The 21,790-nt window shown below is 40.5% G+C and overlaps 1 protein-coding gene across 2 annotated transcripts; it reads left to right on the top strand.

Annotated features, from left to right (window-relative positions):
• The first annotated feature begins 9,996 nt into the window (after positions 1 to 9,996).
• On the top strand, positions 9,997 to 14,920 carry LOC111220251 (glycylpeptide N-tetradecanoyltransferase 2-like). Of its 2 annotated transcripts, XM_022743274.1 has the most exons (12): positions 9,997 to 10,078; positions 10,178 to 10,283; positions 10,492 to 10,636; positions 11,344 to 11,462; positions 11,566 to 11,657; positions 12,141 to 12,257; positions 12,400 to 12,570; positions 13,079 to 13,187; positions 13,381 to 13,551; positions 13,680 to 13,847; positions 13,983 to 14,120; positions 14,753 to 14,920. In XM_022743274.1, exons 1-12 carry the CDS (start codon positions 10,059 to 10,061, stop codon positions 14,774 to 14,776), a joined length of 1,380 nt encoding a protein of 459 aa, XP_022598995.1. In that variant the 5' UTR covers positions 9,997 to 10,058; the 3' UTR covers positions 14,777 to 14,920. The 2 variants fall into 2 exon arrangements, with proteins under 2 accessions (XP_022598995.1, XP_022598996.1); XM_022743275.1 differs by lacking the exon at positions 14,753 to 14,920 and having other exon boundaries at positions 13,987 to 14,112.
• The last annotated feature ends 6,870 nt before the right edge of the window (positions 14,921 to 21,790 follow it).

The raw sequence follows: 21,790 nt of genomic DNA on the forward strand, positions 1-21,790 counted from the left end.
GAGGCAGTGCCAGAGGGTTTGAAGTGACGGGCCACGAATCCTGTAAGAGATTATAAACACTGAGCTCACACAACAAAGCTGTGATTCAGTGTTGGAATCACCTGTTCTGTCCCATTTAAATTGTCCATATTTAGACTGAAAGCCATATAAATTATTGAATCAAACTCATGAAACACATTCACACTACAACTGAGATGAATAGTACATTTTCATATGATCGTCCACATACATGATCAGTTCATAAAATTATCATTTTTTTTGTGTATTTGTGTAGCATATGTACTCAATATTAATTACTTTTGCAAAGATTCAACAGTGTAGACAATATAATTTGTTGCACAGTGCTTGTGCTTTGTATTTGCATTATTGTATGAAGAATATTTATATATCCTTCCTTGTACTTCCTACTGAGTTGCCAGTTTTCTAACCTTGGTGTTTTTTGTGGATTGGGACTCTCAGTAGTAGTAGTCCAGTCACATTCTGGTTCAGAAAGGCAGTTGTTTTTCTTCAGAAGAATTTGACCATTCTATAAGTGACAAGTAGCTTAGATCAAATAAGCATTAAAACTCCACTATGTTTCCAATTATGGCCTTTTCTTAATCATCTTAATTTATTAATCTTATCAGTGTTTGGTGTGTTCATTTGGCCCCTAACTGGATAATCTTTGTTTTCATTTGGTTTTATTTCAAATGCTATATTGAGTACCATGTCAGGCAGAAAATAATGAGACTGCTGCCTTGACTACAAGCCACACATACTATGCAGGAACAAGTATTTGTCACTAGTGAAACAATTGCACAACCACACAGTATTTACATTTTCCTTTCTTTTTTTCTTTTCTTTTTTTTTATAAAAGAGACATTGTGTAGTAGAAAAGAAATGAAGCTGTGGTTAAAATCCTAGATACTGGGGACTGGCTAATTTGAGTAAAATCCATGCTGCAAACAAAAAGTGCTGGAGAGACTGTACAGTAAACAAGACTGGAGTCTGAATGTAAACCCACAAAACTTCATAGAAAAATAACTATGTGGCCATCCCTCTCTGTAACAATGTTTCTAAATGTATTAGTTGGCCGGGCCTTGTGTCACTCAGAAAGCAGTCAGCCAATCAGAAAACAAGACTCATTAGACAGACACTAGAACTAGAGCTCCAGAGGCATGAGGAAGGATATGTCAAACTATATTGAGACAGTTTTTGAAGCTCAAATATAACTTTTTATGGATATCAAAACTTGTGTAGTGGAAAATAGGGAACCTTTAATAGTAGTTAAGATTGATGAAGTATTTGACATGTGTCTTGCTTATCCTTAAGAGGATTTTTTGATTTTCTCTCAAGGCTCAATGACATTTCCAGGAAGGTAAACACCCAGACAGGTACAATGTGTCTGTTCCTTTTTTTTTTTTTTTCCTTCCTTGCAGGAGTCAGGAAAGAAAGAGAATGAGAGAGAGAGAGAGCGAGCGATAGAAAAGCAGACATAAAGGAGAGGTGAGATGGAGGTTGTCCATGGTTGTAGATGTAATGGTCATTATTGTAAAGTCAATGTTTCGATCTCCCACAACAGCCATTTTCTGCTATGTCCTTGAACAAGACACTGAACCCTGCTCGCCTCACTTTTAGTCACTTTTAACCATGGTGCCTGCTACACACCTTTGATAATGGTGATGATGGACAAAGGCGGACAGAAATGACTATTATCCAGCTTCAGTATTGAAAGCTCTATGGCAAAATCTGGCAGAGAGAGAAAGATAACAGTAATTAGTGCAAGGTGAATGCAAATACTCCGCTAATCATGGCTGGCAACATGGCCAAATATTATCAACAAACAAGGCCCAGCGATTGCATGAATTTAAGAGGGAGGATCCTCCAATCAGAACAAAACCAACCGTTTCATTTTCTGAGTTGTTGGCAACATCAAAGTAGCATCCTGGACTCTTTGATGAAAAGATGTTGATTAGGACCCAGAAAGCCAGGCCTGCAGTAATTCCAGAAGCAGGGAAGGGGCTGGTGCTGCCATCACCCATTTAACCACAGAGTTTTGGTTTTATGGATCTTTTCAAAAAAGTTTCAACTTCCCATGAGTGGATCCCACAGGCCAGTTTACCTGTGATATTACAACATGAAATTTTTCCAATTTCAAAAAGAATAAAAGGTATATCATTTATCTATCTAAGTCTATGTGTTCATGTGAAAATCACCTGTTTGTTTGTTTCATCATCACCCTTGTGGGGAGCCAGTTAACTCAGCCTCAGGCTAGATGTCTTTGCAAGGAAGACAGTCCATCAAGATGACTGACAAGTGTGTGGGATACGTAGATAGCATAGCCTTGCTCCTGCTACTGTTTCTGCAATGTGTTTGGTAACTACTGGATGATCCTGCAAAACCGTGAATTAAATTATGTGAGGACACTTTTGAATGTGCACTGCTAACATTTTAAAATAATTGTTTAAAGCCACTCTGCAGAAAATTTGATATATCAACTTTGGTGCCCCCCAGTGGTAATAGACAGCAAAACATATCAGTGTTGGCCATTGCCCTTCCCCCCCAGTAATCTGACCCAGGGTCAAATGATCTGAAACGATCTCAATGATCTGAAACAAACCCGGAGGATAAAAAGGGCCTCCACAGTGGACAGAGAGAAACAAAGAAAGTCAGAAACAAACAGACACATATAAAAGAAAAGAAAAGAACATACTCCTTATCAATTATCATCTAATCCACTGATTATTGAGGCTGAATGCAAAAGATAGACTGATATTTAACGGCCTAATAATTCCTCTGCACTTTTTAGAAGTATTTACTCTATATTTGGAGACTGTGATGACTTATTTGACAGTTGTGCCTGTCGAGAAGAATTGAGTTGAGTTTAGATAAAGAAATGCATAAGTGACAGAGAATGAGAAAAGGACAAAACAATAAACTGAAAGAAAAATCTGAGAGACAGTGAGTCAGAGAAACTGAAAGACAAGAGTCAGCAGAGAGAAAGAGAGATGCAGAGATTGTCGCTCATTCATCCAATCTCGCAAACAACGGAGTTACAGACACTGAGACAGACGAGGGAGATGGGGAAGAAGAAGAGAAAGCGAGGCAAAGCGAGGAGGATCTTGTTCGGCAGAGAGATCACAGCAATACAGATCTATTTACAGATTAAAAACGGTTCTGACTGTGTGTGTTTGTGTGTGTGTGTGTGTGTGTGTGTGTGTGTGTGTGTGTGTGTGTGTGTGTGTGTGTGTGTGTGTGTGTGTACTGCAGGCACCAACACATTCACACACAGGCACACACAATTACACATACACACACATGATTGCACAATCACACCTACACACACACACATACAAACACACACACACAAACACGCACAAACAGCAAACATAGGCTACCTTTGGCTCCTCATCCCCTGAGCAGAGAGCAACAAATTGCCACACTGCAGTTTGTTTGGATGGAACAGTGGTGTGTTTTATTATAGTAGGTGTTTTTGCACCATCTACAGGCCTGGGTCTGAACATATGACATTCACTTATCATAATTGCATATATAATGTTACTAATGTGTAGAGTAATCAAAAAATGACATGCATTCCTCAAAAAACAAGATGACTGATATGGTATCTGGAATGAAAAAGCCTGGAGCACACAATTGTAAATAAGGTGCAGTAAATAATGTTTTTACATAATACTTTTCTTCCTGTTTAATTTGGAGCACTGTGTTGAAGAGGAGGCAGCAGCAGTCAAGACATTTAAATAGTCTGAGCCCAGGCAGCTGTCACTCATAGGACAAACAGGTTGTGGGTCTGTGTAGAAACATCGATCATAGAAACACAGATGAAAGCCAACAGTGCTAAACAACGAGGTTACCCTGAAATTAACATCATGTCATCGATGTGGCCGGGCAGGGGCAGGTAGCCTAGCAACTCTAAATCCAGATGTTTGTTCTGGAGATGACAGCTGTGCCCCTGTAACACAGGGCTGAGACACAACATGTAGAAAACTGAGCAAAAGCAGTTGTCTTTCATCTCTTTCAGGTGAACAAAAGATTCACACTGACATCCTTTCTCTTGGTGTCGGCCCAAAGTGTGCATTGAAAGTTGTATGATTAAGGGAGAAAAACAGTCATTATTAGTACTAAATATTGTATTTGTAGGAGATTATCAATTGTGTTGCCTGTTTTTGTGTTGTTTTTGCTATTGACTGTTTACATGTTGACATTATATATGTAAAAGCCCAAATAGGGACAGGAGTCAAGAAGAAGCATCATCTCTGTCAAATAAATGAATAAACTCAAAAAAATGGACTAAAAACCAAACTACAACGTGGTCAGAACAGCCAAGAGTGAATGTCTCATCTTAATAACAGCTGCGCCCTGAGTAATTTAAAGTTAAGGTTTATGGTCACATCAGAAACACCTTGACTATTGTAGATAAGAAATGCCAAGAGGAATGGATTTGATCAGCATCAAATATGTATTACCTAAGGAATTATCATGTTTAAACAGGTGGACAATCAATATTACAAGAAATACACAAAAAATGTTGAACCTGAAAAGTAACAATCAACAGTGGCTACGTTTGTATCATTTTTGCGAGTGGCGGGAGTCACATTTATAGGCCTTTGAGGATTTTTAAACAGTCATACTGTTTTCATTCCTGTTACGTTTTCACCTGTGTCTGTTTATTTGTCAGCAGGATTATTCAAAAAGTATCTGCACCAAGGATGGGGCATGGGCTGTGGAAGAACCCATGAATTTGAGTTGTTTTCTCTGAAGTCTGGTGCTTGTTGTTTGACATTGGTATTGGTAGAAGTCTGTGTACTCTGAGTGCCTTCCTGGTTTTTTCATTCATTCAACCAGCAGCTAAAGGAGACTCTACACTGGCAGCTAAGCTGCTAAACTACTTGTTTTACCATGCTTTTTATATTGTATGTCAACTTGTTGTCTTTAGCCTTTTTTTTTACCTAATAGCTCTAAGCCTTGATCCTCACTCACTTCCTTCTGGAACCCATTCAGTGACATCACAGTGTTCTACACACCAATGTGACATCACCAGTTTTTACAGATTGCATTGTAACGTTCCAGTCTGTCTCAGTCAGTCTTAGCCTACTGAACGTCTATGTGGACACAACTTCCATTTGTTAGACATGCATAGACAAACTCAAACAAACAACATGGTGGGAAAAATGCAGAAAAGCAAGAATCTCACCTTCATGCCAGTTCCCCTGACAGCAGGGGAGAAGAGAGATATTTATCGGAGGCTCAGTGAACAGGAGCCGGTGGTTTTTGTGGAGCCTTCAGCCTCCAAAAGGAAGAAAACAGATTCATCAAATCTGAGGAGCCGAACAACAGGGTTCACTCTGAATAAGTCGATCGTCTTCCTGAACTCTGCCTACCACAAAAAGCAACCAGACGCCAACGTTGCGTTCGGATTTTTATCCACCGAGAAGAGGCAGAGGACAGGCCTCAAAGAGAGCAACGCTGCCGTTTCGTTCAACTCTTCAGCCTCCTGCAATAAAGAAGCATCCACACGTCCCACCAACATCAGGAGGACGAAGAAGGTGCCCGAACAGAGGGAGTGCAAAAATACAGCTCCCTCTGAGGAACCTGAGAAGCAGCAGGTGAAACCGAAAGACCTCATCAGCTACGTTACCAACATCATCCACAGGCTGACTCCTGAAAGCTTTCAGGATTCACTAAGACAACTGAAGGACCTGAACATTGAGGCAGAGGAGAGTCTCAAGTCAGTGATCAGCATCATCTTTGAGAGGGCCTTGCTGAGACCTAACTCATCTGCCCTCTATGCCAGCTTGTGCCAGTGCATCTCAAAGGTTAGGCATGCGACTATGATGGATGCTAATTTTTCTCTTATCAACTTAACTTGCTTTTTCCCCCCAGTTTTTTTAACACTTTTTTTGCTCTTTCTGACCTTAATTATGAGTTCACAGGGAGTTTCCAGTGCTGATAAAGCAGAACACACCGATCACTTTCCAAATAGATATCACTATGTTTTCCAAAGAATGTGAGTTGAACTTGTCTTAACAAGGCTTCCTTCTGGTTTTCTCCTCTTCAGATCCAAGTGTCAAGTACAGCTGACCCAACAGCCTCTGTCAGCTTCCGAACCTCACTCATGAGACACTGCCGGGCAGAGTTTGAACGAAACCATGGAAAAAATTACATCTTTGAGAGGAGGCAGAGACGGCTGGAGACCGCCAAGGATGTAAGAATTATGTTCTTTTTGTTGAATTATCACAAAGTTTTTATAAAAACATATTTTCTAACATGAAGAGTAAAGAATAATAAAAATAATTTGTGTTGACCTTGACGAAGTGTACAGTTCAACATGTATGTTTTTTGTAACATGTCAACAGGAAGAAGAGCTCGAGCAAATGAGGAAGGAGCTGGATGAGGCCAAAGCTTCCCGTCGCTCGATCAACAACATCAGGTTCATCGGAGAGCTCTTCAAGACAAAGATCCTGAGCGCAGCTGTCATGCACAGCTGCATCACGACTTTATTAAAGAACCGAGACGAGGAGTCTCTGGAGTGCCTCTGTGAGCTCTTCAGGAAAGTCGGTAAGGACCTGGAGGTGGCCACTGCGAAGCGGGACATGGACTTGCACTTCAACCGAATGGAGACCATCGGAAAGGAAGGGAAGACATCGTCTAGGGTTTGTCTCCTACTTAAGGACACCGTGGACTTGAGAGAGAGAAACTGGTCGTCTGACTTCAGTGTGACCTGCATTATGGGTAAGGGCACTGACAACCAGCCCTCAGCCTCAGCCGCACAGACAGCTGATCCTGTAACGTCCCCAGGACAGACTGGCTGCAGAGAGCCTCAGACTGAGGATGCAGACTCAGGCTCTGCCGCTCAACCCCATCTCACTGTGGTTGAAAAGTCACAGCTCACTCTGGACAAAAAAGAGGATGGAGACAAGCAGCTACAGCATAAGAAAAAGAAGGCTGTCCCCACTGACACCATTCCTTTGAAACACTCACAGACAAAGGACGACATGGAGAACATCTCTGAGGATATCATCAATGAATACATTATTACGAATAACTTGGAAGAAGCCCTGCACCAAGTGACAGAGCAGACCAGCCCCTCTCTGCTGCATGTGTTTGTCAGGTCTGCAGTGGACTTGACATTCGAGTGCAGCAGTGACATCCGGAGGAATATGGGTCTGCTGCTGCTGGAGATGCACAAATCAGGACTCCTGCCAGCAGCCCAGATCTTCAAAGGTCTCCAGGAGATCTTGGAAGTGGCAGACTACATCGCTGAAGACTTGCCTGAAGTCTGGCTCAGCCTCGCAGAACTCATCAGCCCCATGCTGCATTGGGGAGGCGTCTCCATGTCAGAGCTCCATGGAAATATCCAGGCTCTTGTGCCTCTCCCACAGGCTAGTGTGCTGCAGGGACACATCGTCTCTCTGCTGCCCAACAACAGTGCATCTTCTACCCCCCCACCTCCCTACCCCACCCCCCCACACCCACCTGAACCCCCATTAACCCCCAGCTTCCCCAGTCACGTCCAGTGGGGAACTTGTAAAACTTGCCACTAACCCCCCCCTTTCCTCACCTCTTTCACCCCCTCCTCTCTCTATATCTCCCCCCTCCCCACCCTCTTTCCTCCCCTCTCTCCCCCCTTCCCTCCTCTCTCCCCCCTCTTCCCTCTCAGTCCCTCTCTCTTCTTCTCTCAACCCAGCCGGCCGAGGCAGACGGCCGCCCCCCATGAGTCCGGTTCTGTGTGAGTGCTTGCTCATGGTGGTAATTGTTGGGTCTATACGAAAACCTCTGTTAATCTTTGGCCTTGTATAATTAAAAAATCACTCTCATTCCATTTCATTTTCTTGTCTTTTTTTTTTGTATAAGTTTAAAAAGGAGCCCAGACAGTTCAGTTTTGAGAGTAGATAGATATCTATGATTATGTTGTAAATTTCAGTAGTAATCAGTGGATTTAATGCCAGTCAGTGAAGTATGATAGTAATCATCATGCTCAAATCATTAATACATTCAACTTTATTTACCTATCTTCTCAGCAAAATGGGTGAATTCATTTCCACCTGACAACAAACCAGCAAACCCGAGTGATTCTTCAGGTAGCTCATGAGAGCCTCAGAACAGTTGTAAGATTAAATTTTAATAACCACTCGGAGAAGTCTTTTTCAGATTCACAGCAGAAATTGGACACAGCCACAACAAAACACAACTGAATGCTTGATATAGACATGGACGTAGAAATACAGTATATGAGAAGCTGCATCAGCTCACCAGAGATGTGCTGTGTGCTGTTCAATTGGAAATTTCATTTAGTCTTCATCCTCTGCCTCGCTGCTGCCCCGAGGGTGTGCAGCTGAGCCAGCTGTGTCACCAGTTCAGTCATCCCGCCTGCATCCCAAGTCTTGGGGCTGGAAAGAAAAGTGCACTGACCACGAATAATTGGTCGAGCATGTTGTGCGCTACATTGTGTTGAAACACCTGAGCCTCAAGAGGAACGTGCTCTCTGCCCTCTCTTCTCTTGCCCTCTGCCTCTTTATTGTCAGATCAACAGTTGTTTATGAGCTTTAGCAGGTATACAGGTTATAGGTCTGCACTGGTTCCACTACTACACCTTGAATGGTGTCAGGTGTTGCTAGCATCCTTTTCCTGTTGACATTAAGCGTCCAGTGGCAGGATAATACCACAGTAGAACCATGAAGTAGAGACAAAAACAGCTCCAGGCTGCACTTTGAAAATGAAAAAACAAAATGAAGGCCACATGAACTGTATATTTCAGCTAAAAAGGGATCAAAAGAGATTGAACCATTTTTAGCACAAATGGTTATACTGAATAATATGGCGCAAGTACTAAGTACTCTTGGGGATGCTCCCCAAATGAATCCAAGCAGCATGTAACAGACTCTGCTGGGACTCCAGTAAACTTTCTTTTGGGTATACAGAGGATGCACAATGCAAGAGCTGTCACAATTATTATTAGCAACAGTGCTATGAATGATCAGCAGGGAGAAGCCATGAGCTGTTGGATCATTTGGTCCAACTAACAAACTAACTTGTTTGAATACAACTGGCAATCGAATGAGCTGCCAAACAGTGATTTTTTTTAATATAGTTAGTTTAGGTAATCACAGGGGAAGACTGTGGTATGGTTTAATGCAGAAAAACGTCACTGTGACCTCAAAACCATAATGTGGTCTCGCAACATATACTTACACACAGATCTTCTTACTACTACTACAACTTCATCACAGGAACATAAACGTATAAATAGTGAATTGAATTTGTCGGCTGAATTGGATTTTAATTCTATTTTGAGTAAGTATTATTTTATCATTTTTACTGAAAGAATCTTGTCTTGTCTATTAAAGGTGGTCAGTCTAAATTATTGGTCTGATGTGAAGCCGTTTCAGAGAAAATAAATATGTAGATCATCAGTATTTAAAGCGACTGTTGTTCTGCTGTGTAGCTATTGTTAGATTAAGAAAGCATCTTGTTGAGAAAAACAAGTGAAAATTAAATACATGTAACCCTGTGTATAATTTTTACTTTGTTGTTTAGCTTTTCCTCATCATTACTATATAATGAAACACATCATAAATGATCAGTTAAAAGGTTACATTTGTTCTTGTGTGGAATAATCCTCAACAACTTGACAATGAGTCTATGGTGAAATTGCTGAGCTGCTGTTAACATACTAATACTGAACATGGATAATGATCATCCAGTCCACAAGATATAATGCTCTGGAAAAAAAGGGCTGGTTTTCAAATAGAACAATGTATGGGAACTCTGCAATTAGACAACCTCAGCCAATTAAATCTGCTCCCTGGATCAAGCCGCTATAAGCTTTAATCTGCTGCAGGGCTTCCAGCAGCTGTCTGACATATGAAGACCGTGAGAAGTTATATTTAATTGTTAGTATTGTTCTCAGTTATCTATCTGCTGGGTGGGAGTTGGGCTTGGTAACTGAGGCGGCGACTCTCCTCCCCTAGCTGCTCGTTGAGATAAGAGCTGAAAAACCACAAATGTGACAGAAAACACCCCAGTTCATCCTCAGCTTCAAGGACTTGCACTTATTTACGATGACTGATTCAAACTCTTTGTAAGTACACCGGTCTTCTCTGTCCTCACTACAATTGACTGGATATCTGAATATCTAGATTGAACACAGGAATTATCGTCGCATGAATATGTCTTTTAGTGATAAGATGCTGACAGAGGATGATGGTGGCAGTCTAAAAAAGAGCAAAAAGAAGCAAAAGGAAGATGCCTGGAGACCAGAGGGACCCAAAGACCCATTTGCCATGGTTAGTGTCTTTGTACGAGTGTGAGTGTTAATATTCAGTGATGTAGTCATTTTGATTTGTGTGTCCGCACTCAGAAACTACTACTTAGTTGGATGTTCTTTATAGCAATGACACATGAAAAAAGTTAAAAGTGTCTTTTTTAACTGTCGGCATCTGTATTCAAATGTCAGTCGTCATCCTGTCCTTTCCCTGTGCTGTTCTGTCCTAGCTGGACTCTCTGCCAGAAAAGAAGCAGCAGGAGATCCAGAGAGCCCTCCACCTCTTCTCCTTGGGCCCAAGTCTGCCCAAGACCCTGCAGGAGGCCAAGAGACATACCTACCGCTTCTGGGAGACACAGCCTGTTCCCAGACTGGGTGAGCAGTAATTCCTCCTCCAGAAATACTAAAAAAAAAAAAAAGAAGTTTGACATTTTGGATTAGTCTTCCTTTGAGTATGACATGGCAAGTTTAGAGGAGCTAGCAGGTCAGAGCCATGCTAGCAGTTTGCTAGCAGTCTTTATGCTAAGCTAAGCTAACCGGCTGCTGGCAGAGGCCTTATATCTAACAGACAGAGATGACAGTGGTATCAACCTTAACTCTCTGCCAGATTATGAACAGGCATATTTCCCCCAAATGTAAACTTCTCCTTGAACTATTAAATGTGCTTTTCACTTTGAAGAAATATTGAAAGTCAAAACTTTTGCAAACCTTTTCTTGTGTATATTTTGAAACCTATTTTTACAACCACTTAGGGGCTACTTCTGCCATCTTATTAGCACATTCCTCCCTTTACCACCACATTACCACCAACAGCATAAATCGATATCATATCACCCTGTGTTGGTAATAATTGTCTACAAGCTTTTATGTTCAATTTCCCTGTAAGTTATGCTTTTTATATAAAATGGTAAAGAAGCCCTGAAATGCTCTGTTAGCACTGTCATATGGAAAAGTGTACATTTGAAAAAGTCATTACTCAGAGTACATACATCATTCACTATGATTAAAATGTTGAGAATCAATTTATCTGTATTGGTTTTTGATATATAAAAATCTCTTTTTCTTTATACTTATGTCCTCAGATGACAATATTACAACTCATGGCCCAATAGTAGAGGATGAGATCAGTGCCCGTAAGGAGCCCTACTCTCTGCCTGAAGGTTTTTCCTGGGATAGTCTGGACCTGAGCAGCTGTACAGTGGTAAATTAATAACTCATGTTGCAAACTTTTCTCTGCATGGAGTTCAGGAAAAATCGACTCAAATTTACTGTCAGATTCAAAGCTTTTCCATCTGTCATTTCAGCTGAAAGAACTATGCACTCTACTGAATGAGAACTACATGGAAGACGATGACAACACCATCAGATTTAACTTCACTGTGGAGTATCTGCAATGGTAAGAACACAGGTGCATTTAGTCACGTTTGATCTCTAGATTTTTGGTATTTGTATCTTTTTTTTAACCTTTTATTAACCATTTTATTCATCTAGTGGAGACTGAGCCACTGAAGGAATTAAAGCAATGAGTGTCTTTAAAGCAGAATATAATTTTCCCACTTTAGTTTCCAGTCTGACCCTCCAACATATTTTATCAGTACAAGCTTTCAACTCTAATCTCTTTGCTGCTGCATTTTTTCTCTGTGATCTGCATAAACTGTATCTCCACCTTTAGGGAACACTTACATAAAAACATAATAACATTTACTTTGAAACTAATAATTAACATTCCTGGAACTGGCACAAGTTCCTAGCCCCAGGGTTAACAGGACCTGCTCTATTCATTCAGCTTAGTCGACTCATGCTAAAATTCTTTTATTGGAATTGTGATTAATCAGAGTTTATTGAGCTACTCTTACATTTACATTCTTTTCCTGTTTAGGGCTTTACAGCCTCCTAACTGGCTGGCCCAGTGGCACTGTGCTGTACGAGTAGACACCAATAAGAAGTTAGTTGGCTTCATTGCTGCTGTTCCTGCTGATGTGCGTGTGTATGAGACGTGAGTATAGCTCATAAATATATGCATAGTTATGTCTTTATGTGAACCCCGATGAGTAATCTTAGTATTCAGAGCACTCAACAAATCTGTAGCAATTTTCCTGCAAATGTCTCAAAGCAAATGCTCAAAACGTGTTCTGCAGGCAGAAGCGGATGGTACAGGTCAAATTCCTGTGTGTTCATAAGAAGCTGCGCCTCAAGCGGATGACTCCAGTTCTGATCCGGGAGCTCACCAGACGGGTCAACCAGCAGGGCCTCCGCCAGGCTGTCTACACAGCTGGCATAGTGCTGCCCACTCCTCTCAGCTCCTGCAGGTAGTCGCTGCTGCACAGGGTTGATTCACATTTGATTTAAAGGGGAACTGGAGCCACAATTATCAGCATGTCACTATGAGCAACCGGCTTTCCACTCACATAATAAGCCAAAGTTCAAAAAAGAATGTTTTTTTTCAACATGACAGATTTCTGTTTTCACTTGTTTCAAGCAGCACTGTGCATTTGGAGAAAAGTTATATCAAACACCGCATTCAGCAACATTTTAAATCCAAGTGCCAATAATAAACATTTCCACCCAAACTTTAAATTTATTTCTTACTTATTCATGACTATTCAAAGCTATTAAAAAAAGTCTTTCATTTAAACCAAGTTTTCAGGGGCTTTAACACAATGAGGAATTAAATGAAGACAAGCTTCAAACAAATATCTAACAATGGAGGCCACAAATTCTCTTCAGATAGATATAGCTGTATATTTTTGATATTTGTCTTTTGAAGCAATGTCTACCTTCGCTGCTCCTGTCAAATAAACAGACTTATTATTTTAGATTCTGGCATCGCCCTCTGAATCCCCGAAAGCTGATGGAGGTCAGCTACCCGGGTCTCAGACAAAACATGAACCTGCAGAGAGCTGTCAAGTTCAACCGCCTGCCTGAGGTTAGTTTGTGCTGCCACCTAAAGGCAGAAACCTATTAGTGCCAGTACAGTTTGACTTAGGCCCAAAAACAATGACAAAAATATTGGACTGGGAAAAATATGGATACAAAATATCAAAAGATACAGATTTTAACCCTCAGGAATTTTTACCGCTTATCGTTTTTCATCTGTCCTGCTATTTCTTTCCTCCAAGGTGACAATGACCAAAGGTTTGCGCCCTATGACCAAAAAAGATGTTGTGGGTATACACTCACTACTCCAGACAAACAGCAGCAGGTTTCACCTCAGCCCCGTCTTGACTCTACAGGAAGTAGAGCACTGGCTGTTGCCACGGGAGAAAGTGATTGACACATATGTGGTTGAGGTCTGACTTTACACTTTTGCAAGTTACAGTGTTGATATCACCACCACCATTTTCTGAAGAAAAAACACCACATATTACGCAACAGTCGCTACAATAAGAATTCACTCACCTCTGCTCTCCGCACACAGGGTGATGACGGCACACTCACAGATGTGGTGAGCTTCTATAGCGTCTCCTGCAAGGTGCTAAATCACCCAGTGCACACTGACCTGAGAGCAGCTCATCTCCTTTACATCGCATCCTCTGCCACAGACCTGGCTGAACTCATGAAGGACACAGTGGTCCTCGCTAAATCTGTGAGTTATCTGTTTATTTTGGATTTATCTTCGTCCATGATTTGGCCTACTGACATAACGATTTTTCTTAGATAAGAAACTTTGGTTTTGTGTGCGTGTAGTGACAAAATAAATGCTCTTTTCTCTCACTGACAGAAAGCTTTCGACATCTTCTTCGCTCTGGATGTGATGGATAACAAGGATTTCCTGGAGAAGCTAAAGTTCAGCGCCAGTGACAAGAGCCTTCATTACTACCTGTACAACTGGGCGTGTCCTAATATGAGCCCAGACAAGGTACTGATTCCTACAACGTCATCATCTGTCAAGTCACAGTCATGCTATATATACAGCACAAAGTCCCGCCAGATGTAATGCCTTTTGCCAAATAACTATGAATTCAACCCTTAAAGTGGAATGAAATTCTTGGATTCAAAAAGGATGTTAGAAGACTGTAATCCTGTTTGGAAAACTAACATGCATATTAAATCATTGGTTATTTAAACACTTTTTTGAAATATATATCTGAAAATACCTTACTTACCTAACACGCCTAGGAAAAAAACATGCTTGAAAATGCTTTGAGATAGATTTTATTATGTGCCAAATTTAGAAAGGATATGGATACATGAAGAAAAGATGCTAAAATGCACCGATTTATAATGCTTTCTGTTATTTCCACACAATAAGGCTGGTGGAAGTGATCTCATTACAGCTGAAAAATCACTGATACCCGCAGCAAATTGTGACCTTTACTGAAACTGTAAACACAGACAACACAGCTGGACTACAAAGTGCAGCAGCAACATATAAACATTCGTGGAGTACAAGTTTTCAACCTCATAAATTTTGCACTCAGTGAGGATGATTATTGCATTTGATAGCTGTCAGTCATCAGTGATTCTTCCTGATGGGTGTGTGTTTTACAGGTGGGCTTAGTGTTTCCCAACTGACCTGCCGTTGAGAGACCGAGGACAGTGGGGAAGATGAAGGAAGATGAAAGGACCACGGTGATTGGCAGGGCAGTGGACATCAAACTGCATCAACAGCATGAATTAGGGTTCAAAAACAGCAAAAAACACACACAAATCTATGAAAGAAATAAAGAAATAAAGATAAAATTCCATTTTTCAATACATTCATCATGTGGCTGTCAGTTACTCACTGGGTTAAGCACTTCTGCAAAAGGAAAACATCATTTCTGACATGAAAAATTGAGTAAACAAATTCATGCAGTTCAGAAAATGCTCCATGTGTATGCAAACCCCAGTTTTTGTGTGTGTGAGACAGAGAGAGAGAGAGAGAGAGCGAGAGAGCACTAGTCTCTGGGTATTTCAACAGTCAATTCACATAACCATGAGTGACATGACACGTAATATTAGTGGGACCAATACACAAATTTTATTCGTGGACACAATCATTAATCATTCTCACACACACACTCATGTGAGAACACACTCACGCACACATGCCCATACAATCCAATGTGAGTGTGCATGCAGCAGTTACATAATGTCAGGTGCAAATGCAATCAAATTAAATCTCATCTAGACATGAAATTGATTCAAGATGTTTATGAGAGATCTGTTCCCACGGGTTTAACAAAGATACAGTATGAACCAATGAAAATGCTATATTGTAATTTATGCAAACTCCATGTCTCACGCTGTCAGAAAACATGAAAAAGAAGGAAAAAAAGTTGTTCACAGCCATTTGTTTATCATTGACTTAACCCACCTTCTTGTGTTTTAGAGAAAGCAGGCATTTTATTCTTTTTTTTTTTTCTTTGGTTTTGACCATGCAATAGCCACTGATTACTACTACCAGGCATACATATACTATACTGGAAAGACAGCGTTCAACGAAACCATGAGGTACATACATTGTCAAGATATGAACAGCAGGAGGCGCTGCAACATTAGCATGAACCTTTTCAAGCAGCAACTACAGAGGCACGGAAGGTGCAGTCATCACCTGCTTTGGTGTGGAAACACTGGCATGCTGCACAAATTAAGTTAATTTGGGGGATTTGGGGATTATTTCGAATGGAAATCTTTGTGCTCTAAATATGAACTGACTGAAAAAGCAGCGTAATAATGAGTACTAATAATGAGTACTTAACTGTTGCCCTTTGAATTGTGGTGCATTAGGAGTAAACAGGAATGGAAAGTAACTAAATATATTTATGCAACTACTGTACTACTTTACTTAAGTATTTCCATTTCCGTGTTAGTTCATATGCAAATATTGTACATTTTCCTTCACTACTTGTATTTGATAACTTCAGTTACTAGTTACGCAGATTCAGATTAATAATTCAGACAATAATCAATAAACAAATTATGATTTACTTTAATAGGTGAAGGCAAGATTAAGGTTAAGACTTGATCCCAGGGGAAATTCAGTTACAAGTTACCCAGCAGTATATACTGCCAATACAAATTCTTATTTTGAGTACTGATACAAGTGTCAACACAATCCAGACCACAGAAAAAAAGAAATAATAATGATAAAACAACATCCTGGACACATGAACACTCTTTTTAAATGCTGCAATATCTTCAGCTCTGCTGCTGATGTGCGCCTGTGCACAGTGATGACCTCTTTAGTTCAGAGAATTCACAGAATGAACATTTGTAATTTACCATTCAAGACTGTCTTCTGTTTAAACATGCATGTGATTTCGTAATTAACAGAGAATAGAAATGCCTCATGTTTGGCCTATTAATAATGCATTCACCTCATAAATCATGACATTTCTCCCCCTTACATGATAGTACATTAACTGCCTTTAACAATAAAATAACATTGTTATTGGTATATTGATATTGGTATTGATATTGACAACCCTGGCCCTGGTATTACTTGGTATTGGACTGAAACCAAATTCAAATTCAAATTCAAATTCACCAAAATCACCCATCCAATTTAGATTAGCTCCATCTTTCTCAGCTGCAACATTAAAGAAAAATAATCATCAATGCAAATTTTTTTCTAACTTTTTTCCTTGCTTTATTCCAAAGACAGAAACCGTGTTGTTGTTGGTCTGGTTGTTTCTGTTTGTGTGGGGAGAACTTGGGTAGTAATTTTTGGAAATAGGCAGTACCTTTTTTCTAATGCATCCTTCTGATGTTATTTTTCAAAATAAAAAAGAAATCTGAGTGAGTAACTTGTTTCTTGAGGTAAAGTAATACGTTTTTATACACAGTCTACAGCAAAAAAAAAAACAAGACTCCACAATCAAAGGGGGCGTTTACTAGAAGCACGTGAACGCAGCACCGCCGTGAGTTTTGGCCAATAAGAAGCGAGGAGCATTTTAAGTTTGAAGTTTCTCCAGAGCTGCAGCAACAGAAGCAGTTCGTCTCACCCCCGCTTCTGCACCCTGCCTGGGCAGGACGGAGTCCTGTCTCCCCTTAATTTCGGTGGAGGATGCGTAAAGAAAGCCTAACTATTTTCGAAAGAGGACAAGAGTCGATTTATTTACATTTCTCTTTCATTCTCGTCGACGACTCGCTCTAACCGGCGAAACTTTAAGTGCCGAGTTACTGCGACGTGCTCAGGTTAACGTTAGCATTTTCACGGACTTTCCAAAACACAGCTAGTGTGCAGTTTAAGTTTACTGTGGTTTCGTCGTATAACAGCTGTTTTACAAGGGACTCATAATAATATCTCAGTGGATTCCTCACGAGCAGACCTCCATAAACGATTGCAGGTATGTTATCTTACATTATGTTGTATGTAGCGACTACGTTGTTACAGTTGAACTCCTGTTGATTAGCACAAACGGAAAGCTACCTGTGAACCATTTTCAGTATTTGATAGGTGTACAAGGAAGTGCTCATCTGTCACAGACTTATTGTTTGGTAACAAATTGTTACATACAAGGATGTGATACGTAGTTTTGTGTCGAAACACGCCTCACACTCACACGTTCTGACACACACTCATACATACTCACTTATTGTCATTACATTAGTCAGCGTGGTTTCCTTCCTTAACCATTAGTCTAGGTCTCACAGTTGGCATACAGTAGACACTGGAAGTAACTTTTTATTTAACACTACTTAAGCCTTATGCTGTTTACTCTTGCACTTGAAAACCTCTACTTGATATTTGTGCCTTTTTGTTAAGGCTATGCCATGCATAACTGCACCCTGTGAAGATAACATTCAAAACTATTACATTTTTCTTTTCTTTTTTTTTGTTAAAGCCAGCTGTCTTTTTCCTTTCACCCACTGTGTCACTTTGGCAGACTGGTAAACAGAGAGTTGAGTGGCTTCCCTGCCCTCTTTCCACAGCCAAGATCTAACCCTGACCAGTCCCTTTGCAAACAGCTGTCAAGAGGAGTGAGCATTTAGGGCTGTGTTGTGCAAAACCACTTGTGAAAACAAAGTGATAAAATGGTTTGAAAACGCTGAAATATGCTTCAGGCTCTACTATCACTATGTACATGTACTTTTCCAACTCTGCTGTTGTGAGAAAAGATTACACTAATGTCACTGCAGACTAGATTATGAAAGTTGGCACAAAATTGTTTGGAATCAAAGTCGCGTTTATCTGTGTCAAACTAACATCGCTATGCAAATACTTGCACACTGCCTGAGTACTGTGTACACTGAGGTGGATGAGACTTGTTTGATTTCTTTTTGAAATATGGTGACTGTACTCTTTGTGAGGTGTCGCCTGTGTTTATACAGTGTGCATTTCTTTCAACAGTCATTTTCCTATGTTTTTCACTGGGCATGGCTCTCTCCACCTGCCACCAGCCTGTGAATTGCAGTGTTTCTGTACAAAATACTGAGAAATTATGTAATCTTTAGTTCATTATACAGCATATTTAAAATGTGCTGTTTAAAAATGTGTTCCACACTCTACTTTCTCCCAAAAAGTACTACAGTTAATTTTGATTTTATGCTATCAATCATTTTAAGAGTAGTTGTTGCTTTTTTACCTCAGATGTTGAATAGAATGAGATTCATTGAAGCTTCATATTTGAGGCCTATGCTTTTTTAGGCTTGCCAAATTGTAATTTTCCTACTGTAGTGGCCTGTGTCACAAAAGGCTTGCCAAGACCTTCCTCGGCCAGCTGGTGTTGAGCAAGACAATAAAAATGTATTGTATGCCTTGTTGTATGCCTTGATGAAACATGCTTAGTGTCTATTTGTCAGGAGAGCACATGTTTGTGTTACTCTGCAGCTCATTAATAACGGAGCATGCTGCTTTGTGTCACTGTTATGGAGTTGGGGAAATAACAGAAAGTTGATGGACAAAGTGCAGTCGCCACTGAGCATGTTTCCAGCCTGTGCAGAGCAGCTGGAGCAGAAGCAGGGAGTGGCTCTTGTCATGCTTCCTTTTCTCTCCCACCTACATAATTCTGCTGCTCTTTACCTGCCTTTTCTTTGGACCGTGTAAAGACCCAAAACAAAGAAGCAGACACTCCATTGTTGTTGAGCAGAAGTGAGAGTTGTATGGTTGTGGTAAGTGTTATCATCCACCTGAACGCCTCGTGTCAGTCAGTCTGGGTGTGGTGCTGTGTTGCCCTAAGCAGGGCTCTTGTTACTCAACGCTGGTGAGAGGGCTTTTGTTGAGTGGAGGAGTGTGCTGTAGATGAGGGCTCCTGCTGCAGGGACTTTTTCTGTACTGGAACGTCAACTTTTTTGTTTCTCTTTTTTTATTTTGCCTTCACAGCAAGTTCTCATGAATGCAACGGTGGATCAAGTTTCAATTCTTGGATCACTAACATAACAAGAAAACAATAGAAAGGAGTGCTAAGGTCTGAACCACAGCTTTAAACCCCTCCTGGCCTTTTCTCTAGAATGATCCTGCATTTCAGAGCAGTTGTAGCTTAAGAAGTAGTAGCTTAATTGGGAAGGTGATCCCATAGAAAGAGTTTTATCTCAGTTGAGCAAGCATCAGTATGACTCACTGTACCCTCAAAAACTGTGGGACCAAAGCCCTCTCTTGTTGCTTGGTGCATTGCAGCTCATTATTGGGAGCCGTCAAAGGACTTTCCCTCCTCTTTAAGCTTCAGAGCAGTTGATAGTCTCTCATTAGGCCTTTATTTTGTGTATTGTGCTGCTGCTTGCCAGCATGCTGCCAAAAAGGTGAAAGATGTTTGGTGCAATGAGCGAATGTACCTCCCACAGGGTGTTGCTAAGCTGAAAAGTAATTGAAGGGATGTAAAAAAAAAAAAAAAAAAACACTCTTGTTAAATTAGGATTGTAACTTAGATTTATATGGGTGATTAAGGTTTTTAACAAGGCTCTAAAAGAGAGAGGCCCAAAATAAGTACACTTGTGCACCTGGATTGTCTCAGTTTATTCTGAAATTAGCAGCTAACTACTTTTATGACTGTTTTTGGGTGCCTGAAAGATACCTAGACACACCTTTGTAGTGAATTGTCTTTATTAAAGCTTCTGGTATTATGCATTTCTGCACCTGGTGAGATTAAGCAAAATATCCATGGAGGCCTGTAAGGGTTATTTTTTCATGCTTGTGTTTGTGACCACATTGTAGTCATAATATGAAGAAGGCTTAAGAACCACTTGAAAGTGTATCCCACTTGCTCTTGTGTAAAGGTTTTCCACAATGAAGTGCTATGAAGATACTTATGTACAAAGTAAGACAGCATTTATGAAATAGAAGAAATGGTTTTACACATGGTCAGTGAGATATAAGTATTATGAGCAGTTCTCAGTCTGAAGCTGTACAGTACCTGCCTGTGTTACTTAACAGTTAAGTAACATGCCGCAGCTGAACCGCAAAACTTGGCTGCAAAAATGACAGGCGCAAGATCCACCCTCACATCCCAATCTCCCTCTTTAGGTTTGACCCATCATCTCTCCTCAGCTCTCACTTGGGTTTAATGTCGGCTGCACAGCAGAGAAGTCCTACAGTACAAATATTTATATTAAACAGAAGGGATGTGACAATATGAGCAATAGGAAGTCCACAGGGAGGAGTGCTCGGGGTTACCCTCAGGCTAATCTCCGCTAAGACATATTTATAAACTTAGCTAGCAGTTAGCATGGACCGCTTCCAGCTTCAACACCAGGATACTAACTGTATTTGGTCAGTAACTGCACAGCCAAGGCCCACGTTAGTGATGTCTTTAACCAGTGTAATATTTGAATGGCACATAAACATATGGTTATACTTCAGACATTCATTTAATTTGTGCACGCATAATAGTTTCCATGCGTAGGGGCAGCACAAGGCCTCTCTCCATACTACATTTCACTTTGCTTTAGCTCTGTGCCAGAGCCGAATTTCTTCTGACACCATCGTCAACTCAAAACAAAGCCTCTGGATAAAATATCAGAGGGTGTTTTGAATCTGTGTTCAAAATGAATGGGTTTATGGGAAACCCTTTCTGTGCATGTCAACCAGGGTTTTATTATCTTTGTGTCCATGTGAGTGACAGATGTTGCCATGAAACAACCATTAATAAAACATGCAAACAAATGTTTCTCTGGTAAACCATATGCAGGGATTGTGTTTGAAATGTTAATGTAAATTGAAGGGGGGTTTAAGGGTTGCCTTGAATTTATATTAATGGGACAAGTTTACAGCACAAATGCAAATGATGCTTCCCTTTTTCATCTTATCCTCAGTTTTATTACCATTAGATTGCAGTCCATATCCTAAACAGTAGTTCCTGTTTCAATCAGGTTTGTGCCATAAAAATGTAACATTCTCAGAATTTGAAGAACCAGTTTTATTTCAGTTGTGTCCATGTGAATATTAGTTCAGGAGAGAGGTTTGTTGATTTTTCACAAAGGGGAGTTCTCATAAGCCACCTGCAACATCAGCCACAAAACAGTCACCCGTCATCATTCTCCGCACACTTCACACAATGAACATTTAAACTAATCATAAGGCAATTGACATTTTGAAATGTATGCTTATTCACTTTATTGCTGAGAGTTAGACAAAAGGATTGATGCCACTCAAATGTTTGTATGGTA

This window comes from Seriola dumerili, unplaced genomic scaffold, assembly GCF_002260705.1.
Source record: "Seriola dumerili isolate Sdu_G_001 unplaced genomic scaffold, Sdu_1.0 BDQW01000068.1, whole genome shotgun sequence".
Lineage (NCBI taxonomy): Eukaryota > Metazoa > Chordata > Actinopteri > Carangiformes > Carangidae > Seriola > Seriola dumerili.